The 16,541-nt window shown below is 46.6% G+C and overlaps 1 protein-coding gene across 4 annotated transcripts in view; it reads left to right on the forward strand.

Annotated features, from left to right (window-relative positions):
* Positions 1 to 16,541, forward strand: part of SPAG17 (sperm associated antigen 17) — a 301,346-nt gene that overhangs the window by 160,051 nt on the left and 124,754 nt on the right. For all 4 annotated transcript variants that reach the window (XR_004372764.2, XM_032773620.2, XM_075071732.1 and 1 more), the window contains exons 15-16: positions 13,132 to 13,193; positions 15,053 to 15,169. Coding sequence is in view for 3 of the 4 variants with exons in the window: in XM_032773620.2 (XP_032629511.1) it covers positions 13,132 to 13,193; positions 15,053 to 15,169 (179 nt within the window). In the remaining variant the exon portion in view is untranslated. The remainder of the gene's footprint in view (positions 1 to 13,131; positions 13,194 to 15,052; positions 15,170 to 16,541) is intronic.

Consider the following 16,541-nt stretch of genomic DNA (forward strand, 5'->3'; position numbering starts at 1 on the left):
TGGAAGCAAGGTTTTTTTTTACTAAAGTAATTAAAATTAAAAGGTGTATTTTAGATAAGCGTAGTCTTTTGAAGAATTTATTTAAAAAACTATATGTCTGAAGATCCAAGCATTTAAAGCTAAAGATGACTGACTGTTCATCTAAAAATCTGTGGAATGGTTTTTCAGAGATGTGATTTTGTAATCTTCACCAACTCACTAATGAAATATTTTTAAAGCAATTTTAAACTAAGGTCCTGTAGACTAACATGTTCTGAGTAAATATTACAGTAATGCACAACTGTTTTTGCCATCAAATTCAGAAACTGACAGTCTATACAGGTCTGTCTCATCTTACGCTGGGGTTACATTCCACAGTCAATGCATAAAGTGAAAATTGCATATAGTCAAAATTACATTGAGTATAATGGCGGGCGGAATCACCCGCACTATAGAAACAGTATTTAAATTGTGATTTTTCTCTTTTTTTGTTGATTTTTTTTCTTGTTTTTGCAGTCCACGTAAAGCTGAAATTGCACATGTTGAATGCGCCTACGATGCAACAGACCTGTACCTGGGGGTTGGCAAATGCCTGTTAAATGGCTTTATTACCACTTGAATGGCCCTTTCATAGTTTCAATGTTGAGCTAACAGGTCTGGCAGGCTGGAAGCCTTTTTCACTTTTAAGTTACTAGATCCCTTCTGGAGTAAGAGTCACCAGGCTGCAGAATCTAGCTGTGGGAGCCTGCAGGAAGGGTCAGAACAGGGATAGGAATAGCCGGGAGAGTGGACACTAAGACCCAGTGGTGCCCCAAATTTCCAGGTGCCCTACGCAGCCACATATGCTGTGTATACTTGGAACATAAGAACATAAAACACCCATACTGGGTCAGACCAAAGGTCCATCAAGCCCAGTATCCTGTCCTCTGACAGTGGCCAATGGCAGGTGCCCCAAAGGGAATGAACAGACAGGTTATCATCAAGTGATACATTCCCTGCCATCCAATCCCAGCTTCTGGCAAACAGAGGCTAGGGACTCCATACCTGCCCATCCTGGCTAATAGCCACTGATGGACCTATCTTCCATGTATCTATCTACCTCCCCTTTGAACTCCGTTATAGTATTGGCCTTCACAATACCCTCTAGCAAGGAGTGTTTTTTACCTAAGGATGGCCCTGCCAATAACCTGCCAATAATGATAGGTTTAGGATTTAACCCATTCTGCACTGGTTGTTGGTGTAACCATTTTCAGAACATCTGTACAGATCAATCAGGAAAGTCTTCTTAGTCAGGAAAGGCTTCCACTACTCAACTGGAATAGTGAACTCTAGCCCTGATTCCACAACGTACTTAAGCATGTGCCTAACTTTAGAATTCAAGTAGTCCCAGTAAAGTCAATGCACATGCACCATTACCTTGCTGAATCAGGCTCCCATGAAGTCCTATGCCTGTTCAGTCTTAGCAGCTTTAATAGTGACGAGAGAGTGAAAGCCAAAATCAGAGGTGATGTGTGAAGTATTGTAAATTAGATCAGTTATATTCAGGGTATGTCTAAACTACAACCTTTAGCCATCGCAAGGTATGTCAGCATGAAGATGCCACAGTCATATTGCTTTTGCGCATGCATTGTTGGTGCAGTCCAAGGCCAGCATCGGCAGTACCACTACTATGGACCTCATGCCAGGGCCTAGTCAGGAAGTAAAGAAGCACGCACATAAACATGGCAGTAAGTCTTCCTCTAAGCTAAGAAGGGAGAGACCCCTTCCATGAGTTCCAGTCATGGGGATGAAGCAGGCTCTAAATTGCACAAAAAAAAAAGCTGCATAAATCGATGGATCCGCCAGTACTTAGTGCAGATTTGCACACACAGTCAACATCCCTCAGAATCAGAGAGCCATCCGTTCCGGGAAAGATCACCGCTCCGCTTCCTGGGACTCAGAAATTGCCCTTGATTCTGGGGAGGTCAGGAAAAGCACTATAACCTCAGGAAGTGTTTGCCTGGGAAAGCCATGGTCCCCGCAGCTTCTAGGGCCTTCTACTTCCAGGAAGACACTATGTATGGCACCAGTCACATCACATTTGAAGCACTCTTCACCCCTACTCTGTCAGTATACACACTTCCATCTGCTCCGACAGTACTGCTGACAGAACAGGTCTCCGAGTTTTTGTCTTTGGAGGACTCAGAGGAGGATCAGGGACCATCCATCCCTTTCTGCCACTATGAGTACCAACAGAGACCTTCTACATCATGGCAGTATCCTCCATTCCATCTGCTGCAGAGCCACTGATTTCCTGTGCCATGGGGCCCTCCTCAACACCCATCAGATCCATCCTGCTGGCCCTATTGGGGATCCTGGCCCCAATACTCACCCTTGTAACCCATCCATTCAATAAAGGAGGTTTCACCTATTTCACCATCTTGGGTGCCTTCGAGTAGATGCTTTGAACCAGTAATGGAAGATGAGCTTCTCAGACCGGATCCAACAATACCACCGAACAGGAGAGATGACCATCATCCTTTCCTGATGTAGCAGTATCTTCAACATCTCCTCCATCTCCTGCTGACTACTGCCAGTTCCAGGATCTCTTGCAAAGACTGCTTGGAGAACTTCACATTCCCCTGGAGAAGATCCAAGACACTCAGCATAAGCTGCTGGATATACTTCACTCATCGAGTCCAACCACAGTAGCTCTCCCAATCAATGGTGACATCATCAAACCAGCTAGCACAGTTTGGCATACGTTGGCCACATGTACACTTACCTCAAAGGGGCAGAAAAAAGATACTGTGTACCAGCCAAGGGCTCTGAGTACATAGTACTCTCACTCTCACCTCCCAATTCACTTGTGGCCCAGACAGCAATGGGACAGGTGAGGCAACAGTATCCACACTCCACCCCATCTGACAGGGAGGGCAAGGACCTTTTAGGCTGCAAAAGGGCTGCAAAAAGGACTGGACCTTTTATGCTGCAAAATCTTTTCTTCAGCCAACCTTCAATTCAGGATTTCGCATTATCAGGCATTATTTGCTGGATCCGATTTCCTGAATTACTGCAAATTGGAGGACTTGTCGAGAAACTGATGCAACTGGACTGGGCCTGCTTCCAGTCAATAACTGAGGAGCGGAAGCTGGTAGTGATGCCCTCACAACAGAAACCTCTTTGTGCTCAATGGCCATAGGCATTGTCATAAGGAGGCAGTTTTGGCTCCATTCCACTGGTTTTCCCAGGAAGGTACAAAATACCATTGAAGACCTCCCTTTTGATGAATCCTGTCTTTTCAACCAGAAAACGGACTATTCCCTCCATACCCTCAAGGATTCGAGAGCTACATTCCCCCTTGGGTGTTTACACACTGGCACCGAAACATAAGTTCTACATTACAGAACCTCCCAGTTTTTCCATCAACAGCCTTATGAACCATCAAGGAAGTGTCAGATGACTCAAAGATCACATCCTCTAGGACCACCCTCGAAGTCTTCCTCCTCCCAAATGCAACTCCCGCACCGACGAGGTATTTCTGAGGAACCCTAGCATGCTGTCAACCACCTTGCCTGCTGCCACACAACCATCCCACCCAGTTTGGGGGTTGTCTAGCACTCTTTTTAACCAGCTTGGAGTCCAATAACAAAAGACAAATTGGTGGTAAATGTCATCCACTATGGCTATACGATTGAGTTCATTATGCTACCTCCTCCACAACCCTCTCCCTGATCCTTCCTCAGGGACCAATCTCACAACAGCATCCTCACCCTGGAGGTGGACTCTTTACTACAAAGAAGTTTGATAGAGTCGGTTCCTCCAGACTATCAAGGGATGGGGTTCAGTTCAGCTTACTTCCTGATACCCAAATTGAAGGGTGGGTGGAGACCAGTCCTGGATATCCATTGTCTCAATTGGTTCATCTGCAAATCCGTTTCATATGGTCACCTTAGCAGCCATCATTAGAAGAAGGTTTATGGCTTTTGTCATGCAGGATGCTTATTTTCATATAGACATCCATCCGGCCCACAGATGATTCCTGAGGTTTAAAATAGGCCCTCAGCACTTTCAATACAGAGTCAAGAACATAAGAACATAAGAACGGCTGTATCGGGTCAGACCAAAGGTCCATCTAGCCCAGTATCTGTCTGCTGACAGTGGCCAATGCCAGGTGCCCCAGTGGGAGTGAACCTAACAGGCAATGATCAAGTGATCTCTCTCCTGCCATCCATCTCCATCCTCTGATGAACAGAGGCTAGGGACACATTCTTTACCCTTCCTGGCTAATAGCCATTTATGGACTTAGCCACCATGAATTTATCCAGTTCCCTTTTAAACATTGTTATAGTCCCAGCCTTCACAACCTCCTCAGGTAAGGAGTTCCACAAGTTGACCGTGCGCTGCATGAAGAACTTCCTTTTATTTGTTTTAAACCTGCTACCTATTAATATAGGTCCTGCTATTTGGACTCACCACTGCTCCCTTCACCAACGTTTTCTCCGTCATGGCGGCCTACCTCAAGCATTATGGGGTCTTTGTATTCGCCTGTCTTGACAACTGGCTCCTAGTAGTGCAGTCCAGAGAAAAAGCCTGGATTTCAACCTCCAGATTGCTCAGACTTCTTTCCTCCCTCAGAGTCAGCATCAATGTCGAAAAATCAACTTTGGACCCCACACGGTTCCTAGACTTTATAGGGGCCTCCATGAACTCAGTCACAGCATGAGCATATCTACCAAGGGACAGATTCCAGTCTCTGCAGAAACTCATAGCCTGAGTGTAGTGAGGAAGAGTGTAGAGTGGCCTCCCTCTTAGCCTGATGGAGAGGAATGGCCCCATACCTCCCCCCGCCAGTGGATGGAGCCAAGCCAGCCAGAAGCAGAGGGACAGGACAGGAAATATAAAAGGGAGGCCCTCCAGCTCAGTTGAGCCAGAGCCAGGGAAGGAGGCAGATGTCCCTGCCTTGCTGCCAAACTCCTGCCCAGTGACCAAGCGGTGCAGTGCCATGCCCCCAGAGGAGACCAGCTTGTAGAGGTGTTGCTGATACTGCTGTCTGGTGTTTATCTTGAAGAGATTGAGGACCCATGAGCTACGGAGCCATGCCAAGGAAGGGCAGTAGGTAGTAGTCCAGGGGAACCAGACATTAGGCCGATTGTGTTGCGAGGAAACAAGTCGTCATGTTTTGGTGACTTCCCCACTGACCCCTTGGCGGGACCACCCACCACTGCTAGGGCCCAGGACAGGGCCATGGTGGAGTAGGGTGGGCCTGGCTCTCCCTGCCCTCCTGTCACCAGCCCCACTCCTGGGGAGGTGGATTACTTACCCTAGGCCAGCAGGCCTGTGCCTTGTTTTGTGGCTTGCCCCAGCCAGGTAGCTGTGGGCCCCGAAACTGTAATTGCTGTCTGCTCCTGCCCAAAAGCTGAAGCTAAAGACTGCTCCTTGCTCTGCCCTGCCCGAGGGTCAGAGTCCCCAGACTGTGTCAATTGCTGTCTACCCCATCCAGGAGGCTTCAGCTAAAGACTCCCTGTTACTCTGTCCTACTCAGAGGGCCAGAGCTACAGACCACCTGTCCCAGTAAGGTTACTTCCTGCTGTACCCTGACCAGAGGGCCAGAGCCCTAGCCTGCTAATTGTCTACTTGCTGTTTGGCATAGTAAGGTAGAGTGGCCTCCCTCCAAGCCTGACAGGGAGGGACGACCACATAACCACTACACAGAGCAGTCAACAGTCCTGTTCAGGCCAGGACTTGCCTATCCCTCCTTGGCCACGTGGCCTTGTGCACATACGTCACCACCTTCACTCACTTCTGCCTTCACTGCCTCCAGATGTGGCTCCAGAGAGTTTACTCAACAGTGTGCCATGCCTTATATCTGGTTCTGATGGTTCCTCCTGAGGTATTCTCTTTCTTCCAGTGTTGGAGGGACCTACAACAAGTGTTTGGGGGTCCCCTTTCTCCCATCCTCCTCAGACACGACAGTCATCACCGATGTGTCCCTCATAGGATGGGGAGCACACATAGGAGATAGCATGAACCCCTCGGGAATCCAGGATGCACATCAACATTCTGGAACTCAGGACTGTAAAGAAGACATGACAAGCATTTCTTCCATCCATTCACTCCCATAATATTCTTATCAAGTCGGACAATGCCACCCCCATTTACTACATCAACAAACAAGGGGGCACGAAGTCAACTACTTCGTGTATGGAGGCAGTCAATCTACGGAATTGGTGCATTGCCCACAAGATCCTGTTATCTGCAGCCTATCTTCTGGGGACTTAGAACGTAATTGCAGACTCACTCAGCTGACAATTCGTGACCCATCATGAGTGGGAATTCCATGACACCGCAGTAAGCAACATCTTCAACCAATGGGGGACTCCAACCAGGGACCTCTTCACATCCCCCATCAACAAGTTTAGCACATACTACTCCAGGAGAGGTATTGGTCCCCACTCACAAGGTGGTGCATTCATTCTCCACTGATCAGACAAGCTCAGCTACACCTTCTGCCCTCTATCACCCCTGCCATGAGTACTCCACAAGATCAGGTGGGATAGAGCAACAGTCATCCTGATTGCCCCACTCAGCCGCAGACAGTTCTAGTTTCCCAACCTTCCCAACATGTCAGCTAACCCTCCACTTCCCATCCCCACTTTCCCTGAGCTACTGACTTAACACAGCAGCAAGATTAGACATTCTGATCCACAGACATTTCACCTCAGAGCATGGTATTTGGATAGGCATCTTCTCTACAAGAGGCGTGTTTATCAGAAGTGCAAGACATCCTCTTGAGCAGCAGGAAGGAGTCCATTCGGTGTTCTGACTGGGCCAAGTGGAACGGCTTTGCCTCCTGGACCCAACAGAGAGGGCTTTCCCCAGAACAGATGGAGATTCCCCTTTTTTTCAATGAGCTCCTGTCCTTGAAGGCATCGGGTCTTGCCCTCAACTATTTCGAGGACCATCTAGCAGCAGTTAGCACTTTCCACCCTCCACCTCACCTCCAATGGAAGGACACTCCACATTTACACACCCATTTACTGCTAGGTTTTGGAACGGCCTCATCAGAACCTTCCCATCTGTACAACCTATTGCCCCCCAGTGGGACCTTAACCGAATTCTGCTGGCACTAATGAAACAGGTCTTTGAGCTGCTGGCTTCCTGCTATACGTCCCTCCTTTCCATTAAAGTCGCCTTCCTTGTGGCTACCAGTTTGGCCAGAAGAGTAGGTGAACTTGGGGCCATGATGGCAGACCTGTCTTTCTCCACTTTCTGTAAGGATAAAGTCTCCCTGCGTCTACATCCCAAATTTCTGCCAAAGGTCATATCCCAGTTTCATATTAATCAAACCATCCACTTACCCGTTTTCTTTCTGAAACCTCATGCTTTGGAATAGGAGTGATAACTTCACTCCCTTGACAGCTGTTGGGCCTTGGCCTTCTACTTGCAGAGGACAGGACTGGTCAGGAAATCTCCTAGATTGTTTATCACAGTAACCAGGAGGGTTAAGGGACAGGCAATCTCCACAAAGAATCTCCAATGAGGTGTATTCACTATGCTATCAGTTGCTGGGAGTGCCTCCATCCCTTGGAGTGAGGGCCCATTTTTCATGAGAGCCCAGGCTTCAACTGCAGCCACTCTCCATGATGTTTTGCTTTGGGACATACATAGAGCGGCCATGTGGAGTTCAGTATATATCTTTGCCAGGCATTATGCCTTGTTGCATGACTCTGTGATGGATGCATTTAACGCAGCTGTCCTCTGCTCAACCATTCCATCCTCACCTTTGCACCTTCCTCCAAGTTAGGTACTGCTTGTTAATCACACTCAATGGAATACAATAGGGATCATCCCTCGAAGAAGAAGAGGAGATTACTTACTTGTAACTCAAGGTTCTTTGAGATGTGTGTTCCCTAACTGTCTTCTACTTCCCGCCCTCCTTGCTCTCAGCTGCAGATCTCTTGGATTTGCAGTGGAATAGGAACTGGAGATGTGGTCAGTCTGCCCCACCCTTTAGCACCCCTGATGAAACCATGAGGTAAGCCAAGGGTGCATGTGCATACCAACGGACATTAGTGCTTGAAAAATCTGCAGCTCCAGATGCATGGTGCACATGCATAAACCCTCAGTGGAATACAGATAGGGACCACACATCTCAAAGAACCTCCAGTTATAGGTAAGTAACCTCCTCTTACCATTGGAAATATTGAAATGCCAGTAGCGATCCTGGGCAACCCAGCCTACCGCTTGCTTCCCGGCTCATGAAGCTGTACATTGGCCACCTTGACAGGACCAGGAAATGATTTAACTACCAGCTCAGCAGATGAAGAATGACAGTTGAATGTGGTTTTGGTAGATTGAAGGGATGCTGGCATTGTCTACTCACAAGATTGGATCTCAGTGAAAAAAATATCCCAATGGTTTTAGCTGCCTGCTGTGTCCTGCATAATATCTGTGAAGCAAAGGGGGGGAAATTGCTGCCAGGTTGGAGCGTGGAGGTGGAGTGGCTGTCTGCTGAGTTTGAACAGCCAGACACAAGGGCTAAAAGGAGAGCTCAATGTGGAGCCAATTGTGGAGCAGCTGCTACCAGCAGTACTCCCGCTCCTCCATGCTGGGATCACAGTCTCGTGGTTGGCACCATTCCCAATGCTGCTGCTCCTCCCAGTCCCAAAACAGTGGCAGCTCGTACGCCAGCCCGGCCTCTCTTCATAGTCATCAGTCAATGAGACAGGCTAGTCAGGCTGAACAGCCTGCTCTGCTGGTGCCACAGCAGGTGCAGTGGCACCTGGCTCCTTGGCTGGCACCGTGGTACCAATGGGCAACCCTCCGTGGTAGCTCACTCGGTGGCCAGAGCCTTGGAGAAACTGTTAGACCTTCTATCTCAGCCTCCCAGAAAGGAGTCGGTGGGGCGTTCATCTCCGGTTCCACATCCAGAGGACGACTAAGTGGTCGGACATCTGGCACTGGTGGGCATGCAGAGTACCGCACCACCATTCTCATCCTCTCCTGATGAGGCAATTACAGCCCCTCCTCCACCTGTTCTGCAGGAGGACTCTAAGACCCACCAGGAACTGTTGAAAAGGGTGGCATCGAGCCTCAACCTTCAAGCCAAGGATGTGGAGGAACCCTCGGACTTCCTCTTCAGTGTCTTCTCGGCCTTGGCACCGGGCAGGGTGGCCCTCCCACTCCACAAAGAAGTTCAATTTGTGGGGCTCTCTGTCCAAATTCAAGGACTCCCTCCAGGAGCGTGACAAGAAGGAGTTCAAGGCTTTGGTCGAGGAGGGTACAATGGCTGATAGGGTGACCCTGCAGGCAGCATCGGATGCCACAGGTACACCTGCAAGGTCTGTGACCTCCACAGTGTCCATGAGGAGGGCGTTGTGGCTCCTGCTGTCTGGGCTGTCTAGCAAGGCACAGAACTCCTTGCAAGACCTTCTGTTCGATGGCAAGGCCCTGTTTGCGGAACAGATGGACATGAAATTGCACGGCCTGAAAGATTCGCACAACTCTTAAGACACTTGGCTTTCATGTCCCGGCTCCAGCCAGGACCAAGTTTAAGCCTCAGCAGGCTCCCACTCAGGCCACCCACTCTAAATATGAGCCCCCTTATAAAAAGTCATGGAACTATTAGAAACACCCGCAGAGGCTGTCCTGGTCTGCCCCCCAACCTGGACCTTCCAAGGGCAAACAGGCAGAAAACATCAGTTTTGACAGGATGCACAGGGGCGACTTACCAGTTCATACCAGGGATCCATCCACAATAAAGCTTCCCTTCTCCAACCAGTTGTGTGCTTTTCTCCCGGACTGGTCACGGCTGACCTCGGACCGTTGGGTCTCCTGAGGCTACACCCTCCAGTTTATGTCTACCCCATCCAATCACCCTCCATCCCCTCTCGAGCAGGAGATGTGGTGACTCCGTGGCCTTTGAGTGTGGAAGTGGTGCCAGCAGAGTTCAGATGCAAAGGATACTACTCCCGCTATTTCCTTATCCCGAAGGCCAAAGGGGGGCTCAGGTCCATCCTGGACCTGTGAGGCCTGAATCAGTACATGGTAAAGCTCAAGTTTTGCATAGTCTCTCTGACCTCCATCATCCCCTCCCTGGATCCTAGGGACAGGTTTGCCGCCCTCAATCTGCAGGACACGTACTTCCACATTCATATATTCAAGGGGCACAGTCACTTCCTCCGTTTCACAGTTGGGCAGGAACACTACCAATTTACGGTCCTCCCGTTTGGCCTGTCCACTGCTCCCAGGATATTCACAAAGTGCATGTCTGTGGTGGCGGCCTACCTCAGATGTTGTGGAGTTCAGATCTTCCCCTATCTCAACAACTGGCTGGTCAAGGGCAGCTCCAGGTCACAGGTGCAGGATCACGTGGTGCTCCTCCTATCCACATGTGCCACCCTGAGCCCGTTGGTAAACGACACCAAGTCCATGTTAGTCCCAGACCAGCGCATACAGTTTATCAGAGCAGTCCTGGATGCAACAACAGTCAGGGCCTCCCTCCTACTGGACAGATTCAAGACCCTAAAAGGGCTCATAGACACAGTCACAGGGTTCCCCGTGACCACAGCCAGAGCATGCATCCAGCTCCTGGGTCACATGTCGGCATGCACTTATGTGGTTCGCCACGCCAGACTCAGGATGAGGCCCCTCCAGCTCTGGTTAGCCTCAGTGTTCTCCCAGTCCAGAGTCAGGATGGACAAAGTCCTCACTGTGCCCGAACCAGTGATCATCCCCCTACAATGGTGGTCCTCCCCAGGGAGCACACTCCATGGGGTTCCATTCAGGGGAAAGCCCCCATCAGTGGAGCTCATGTCCGACGCATTGGACTGGGGTGGGGAGCCCATGTGCGGAAGGTTCAGACCCAAGGTCTGTGGTCTGCGCAGGACCTTGCCCTGCATATAAACGTCAAGGAGCTCAGGGCAGTCCATCTGGCATGCGTGGCCTTCCACTTGCACCTGGAGGGCAGAGTTGTCAGGGCACTCATGGACAACCCAGCCTCGATGTTTTACATCAACAGGCAAGGCAGGTCGCACTCCTCTGTCAGGAAGGCCTCAGGCTGTGGGACTTCTGTTTAGCCCACGACATTTGCCTACAAGCCCACCACTTACCAGGCGCCTGGAACTCGCAGGCGAATCATCTGAGCCGAGACTTGTCCTCTTAGCATGAGTGTTCACTGCACCCAGAGGTGGTGCACAGGATTTTCCAAGAATGAGGAACTCCCCAGGTGGACCTGTTCGCGACTCGGCAAAACCACCAGTCTCCCCGCTTCTGCTCCAGGGCGGGTTGGGCGTGGGCACCATCTCCGATGCCTTCCTCCTATCCTGGTCGGGCCAGCTTCTCCATGCCTTCCCCCCGATCCCGCTGATCGGCAAGGTCTTAGAAAACATAAAAATAGACAGGGCCTGGGTCCTCCTGGTAGTGCCAGCATGGCCCAGGCAACATTAATACGGGACTCTCACAAGCCTGGCAGTCGCCCCACCTTTGCCATCCCACCTGGACCTGCTCTCCCAGGACCAGGGCCACCTCCTCCACCCCAGCCTAGTGGCACTCCACCTCATGGCATGGCTGCTCAATGGTTAGGCCAGGAGGAAAGGACATGCTCGGAAGTGGTTCAGCATATCCTCCTGGAAAGCAGACAGCCCTCCACACATCTGGCTTACATGGCAAAATGGTCTCGGTTTTCCCAGTGGGCAGCTGATCTGAGTGTTTCAAAGGCCAGAGGAGGAGCAACAGGCAGGGCAGGAGCTAGGCAGCTGGAAGCAAGTCAGTCTCAGCTGGCTTGGGGTGCAAGGGGAGGACCAGAGCCCTGGCCTTGGGCTGCTCTCCCCTCAAGATGGACTTGGCTGAAAGTCACTGATTAATGTGCTAACAAGTTCTGTCCTACGCTGTGTTCCTATTGACTATTAAAGCTTCTGTTTTACCGGCTGGCTGAGAGTCACATCTGACTGCGGAGTTGTGGTGTTTTGTCTGAAAAAATTTACTGAGCACTGGTCCTATGATTTGGATTTTGAAATAGAGAAGGAACTGAGTGGCAGCTGGGCCACTCCATTCTTTATGCTCTCAGTGCAGAGCACAAGGACACTCAAGGCACATGCACAGCCCCAACAGAAACTACTGGCCAAAAAACCCTGCACATGTGCATGTGCGCTGCCAGCAGTGGAATATATACATAGACAACACTTTTCAAAGAACTCCAGTTACTGTAGTTACTACTTGGAGAAGTAGCCTCTCTTTCTGTGATCTAATGACAATATAGTTATGAAAGCTAATTTCTAGTTGCTTCTTGTAGTGTCCAAAAAGATGTTGCCATCTGATTGTTACTTGGTGGCCTATATGAAATGAATATGGTAGCCTGAGTAAAGTCTTTAGTGAACAAGTTTTAAATCATGAAATCACCACCACAATCGTCACTAATTGGCCCTTTAGTTAGCAATCTCAGCAGAGAAGGTGAACAACAAATGGGTCAAGGAAACTGAATACCCTCTTACTCCTAGAGGTGGGGCCCTCATGTTCAGGGCTGAGCATACTAGGAAAGCAGGATGGAGAAGCTTCCACTTGTACCCGTGCTCTAGCTAGTCCGTGCACAAATAGAGGATGTCATATCTACAGAGCTGGTAGCTTGGCACCTTTCAACACCATTAATTTCAATAAAAAAATGTTTTAAAGGTTTGCATAATTTTATTACCACAACAGAATAATAATGTTGCTTACTGCGTACGTGCTGAAATAAAGCTAATCAAACTTCATCCTTCTGGGTGTTCTAACTAACTACCGCAGAGTTGGGAAAGCATTAACTCTTCTCTCCCTTTGTCCAGCATTATGCAATTGCTAAAATACAGGGTAGGTATTTTCCTCCTTTCTGTAAAGAATCAGGTAGTAATCTGTTCTGGTGATGTGATTCTGGACTTGATGAATCGATGGAAAGTCCTGTGTTCTTATGATCTTCTGTAGGGTCAAGAATGTTATTAGGTACTTTATCATCATCAAAGCAGGGCTCCTTCCATACTGATAAGGCAAAGCTTGAAAGGATATATGTAGCTTTCTGGAGGTTGAGCTAGAATGTGCCCACAACATGTGAATAACAAAGAGGAATAAAGTAAACAACAGAATAACAATTTCTGAAAATATCTGGAACTCTAGCATGTTTCTTCTCTGTTCAATTTCCAATGCATATAGAAAAGAATGACAAACGTGGAGGAGACGGTCTGGCTGATCCTCTTGTAAACAAAGTAAGAAATTAGTTTCTTCACTTCGGAGATGAATAGTATAATGAATGGAATAAACTATGTTCTATCATGTGGCTTGACGGAATATTAAAGACTATACAAAGTGAATTCCTCTTGCTGAGGATTCTTTGTGAATCTCCATGTGGGTGTTAATTTTATTTAGGGCCGTCAAGCAATTAAAAAAATTAATCGTGATTAATCGCATTATTAAACAATAATGGAATAGCATTTATTTAAATATTGGATGTTTTCTACATTTTCCAGTATACTGATTTCAGTTAGAACACAGAATAGAAAGTGTATGATGCTCACTTTATATTTATTTTTATTACAAATATTTGCACTGTAAAAAACAAAACCATGCTCCACACCTCGTCCCTCTCAAATTTTGGAAGGCACTTCTGATTCTTAAACCTTGGGTGGAATGCTGTAGCTATTTTTTTAGAAATCTCACATTGGTATCTTCTTTGCGTTTTGTCAAATCTGCTGTGAAAGTGTTCTTCAAACAAACATGCTGGGTCATCATCCGAGACTGCTATAACATGAAGTATATGGCAGAATGAGGGTAAAATAAAGCTGAAGCCAAAGACATTCAGTTTTCCCCAAAGGAGTTCAGTCACAAATTTAATTAATGCATTATTTTTTAATGAGCATCATCAGCATGGATGCATGTCCCCTAGAATGATGGCCAAAGTGTGAAGGGGCATACAAATGTTTAGCAAATCTGGCACATAAACACCTTGCAACTCCAGCTACAAAAGTGTCATGCGAATGCCTGTTCTCACTTTCAGGTGGCATTGTAAATAAGAAGCAGGCAGCAGTATCTCCCATAAATGTAAAAAAACTGGTTTGTCTTAGCAATTGGCTGAACAAGAAGTAGGACTGAGTGGACTTGTAGACTCTAAAGTTTTACATTGTTTTGTTTTTGAGAGTAGTTATCTAACAAAAAAATATATACATTTGTAAGTTGCACTTTGATGATAAAGAGATTGCTCTACAGTTCTTGTATGAGGTGAATTGAAAAATACTATTTCTTTTGTATTTACAGTGCAAATATTTGTAATAAAAATAATAATATAAAGTGAGCAGTGTACACTTTGCATTCTGTGTTGTAATAGAAATCAATATATTTGAAAATGTAGAAAAACATCCAGAAACATTTAATAAATTTCATTGGTATTCTATTGTGTAACAGTGCGATTAATCATGATTAATTTTTTGAGTTAATCATGTAAGTTAACTGCACTTAATTGACAGTCCTAATTTTATTATGTTTTGGGATAATACCTTAAAGTCCAGTAGCTTTAAAGTACTGTAAAATCTGCTTCTTGCAATTCTGCACTATCCAAGAAGGAGGGTGGAGGGGGCCTTCTCATGGCAATGCTGTGCTACTTATTGAGTACAAGAGATTAATTTTAGAATAAGAGTTTAAGAGAGATTGCCAAACTTTAATCTAACAGACTGTGTGGTTTGGCATCTTCACAAACATCTGTCTGCCATTTAGCCCTAGATAAGTAAAGCCATGTTAAAGTGACTTCACAAGACCTATCTGTAAGTCTGTAATTGCTTACAGCACTCAGAAGCATATAACCTAACAATAGAAATATTTAGATTATGTTGACTATAAAGCAGTCAAAGGCAAAATCTTTTTGTCAATTTTTATTCTTACTAAAACATTTCCATATAGATTTACACATGTGCAGCTTTATGCAGTTAACTATGATGCTGCACTGAGCACTGTCTGTTCTATATTCTTTTGTACCTCATGCTCCTCACTATAGTTAAGTCAATGGAATTACATTCAGTTTAAAACAAATGAATACTAAAATACTGATTTTTTTATTGTTTTGATGTACTTTGAGGTTAAACAACAGAGGCATGGGCCGGAGACAGATTTAGTGGAAATACAAAAGACTCAGCAGCGGCATTTGACAGACTGGAGTTTTGCTGAACATTATGAGCCACATCTTCTTCTTCAGGTATTTATGAGCTGTGATTCTCGTAGGCACAATAGCTCTAGGGGCTGGGGCATAGAGTGCTAGTAACAGGATACAGAGCATTTTGTGTATTATGTGTAGTGCTGGGGAGGAGCCGGTGGTCGTGGTACACATAGGTACCAGCGACATGGGGAAGGATAGGAGGGAGAGCCTGGAGGCCAAATTAGGCTGTTAGGTAAGAGATTGAAGTCCAGGACCTCCATGGTAGCATTCTCTGAAATGCTTCCAGTTCCATGTGTAGGGCCAGTTAGACAGGCAAAACTGCAGGGTCTCACTGTGTGGATGAGACTGTGGTGTAGGGAGGAGAGTTTTAGATTTATTAGGAACTGGGGAAGCTTTTGGGAGAGGGATAGCCTATATAGGAAGGATGGGCTCCACCTAAACCAAAACAGAACCAGATTGCTGGCACTTAAAATTTAAAAGGTCGTAGAACAGTTTTTAAACTAAGGACTGGGGGAAAGCCGACAAGTGCGGAGGAGCATGTGATTCAGACATCTCTTAGGGGAGGATCTATAAATAGAGATTCCCTATGTCCTAATAAGGAGGAGAGGATGGAAAATGATAAAATACAGGGAGGATCTGATGAGAAAAAGTCAAATGAAAAAAAGTCTCATTCAATTGTGTCATGCAACAGGGGACAGCCAAAAAATGACAAGTTTTTAAAATGCTTATATGCAAATGCTAGAAGTCTAAATAATAAGATGAGTGAACTAGAGTGCTTAGTATTAATGAGGATATTGATATAATACACATCACACAAACCAGATGGAATGAGGATAATCAATGGGACACATTAATACCAGGGTACAAAATATATCGGAAGGACAGAACAGGTCATGCTAGTGGGGGAGTGGCACTATATGTAAAAGAAAGCATAGAATCAAAAGAAGTAGAAATTTTAAATGAACTAAATAGTACTATAGAATCTCTATGGATAGTAATTCCATGCTTGAAAAATAAGAATATATCTCAGTAGGGCTATATTAGAGATCACCTGACCAGGATGGTGTTAGTGACTCTGAAATGCTCAGGGAGATTAGAGAGGCTATTAAAATAAAAAATTAATAATAATAATAATAATAATAATAATAATAATGGGGGATTTCAACTATCCCCATATTGACTGGGTACATGTCACCTCAGGAAGGGATGCTGAGATATAGTTTCTTAACACCTTAAATGACCGCTTTTTGGAGCAGCTGATCCTGGAACCCACAAGAGGAGAGGCAATTCTTAATTTAGTCCTAAGTGGAGTACAGGATCAGGTCCAAGAGGTGAATATAGCTGGACCGCTTGGTAATAGTGACCATAATATAATTAAATTTAACATCCCCATGGTGGGGAACCTCCACAG

This window comes from Chelonoidis abingdonii, chromosome 1, assembly GCF_003597395.2.
Source record: "Chelonoidis abingdonii isolate Lonesome George chromosome 1, CheloAbing_2.0, whole genome shotgun sequence".
NCBI lineage: Eukaryota > Metazoa > Chordata > Testudines > Testudinidae > Chelonoidis > Chelonoidis abingdonii.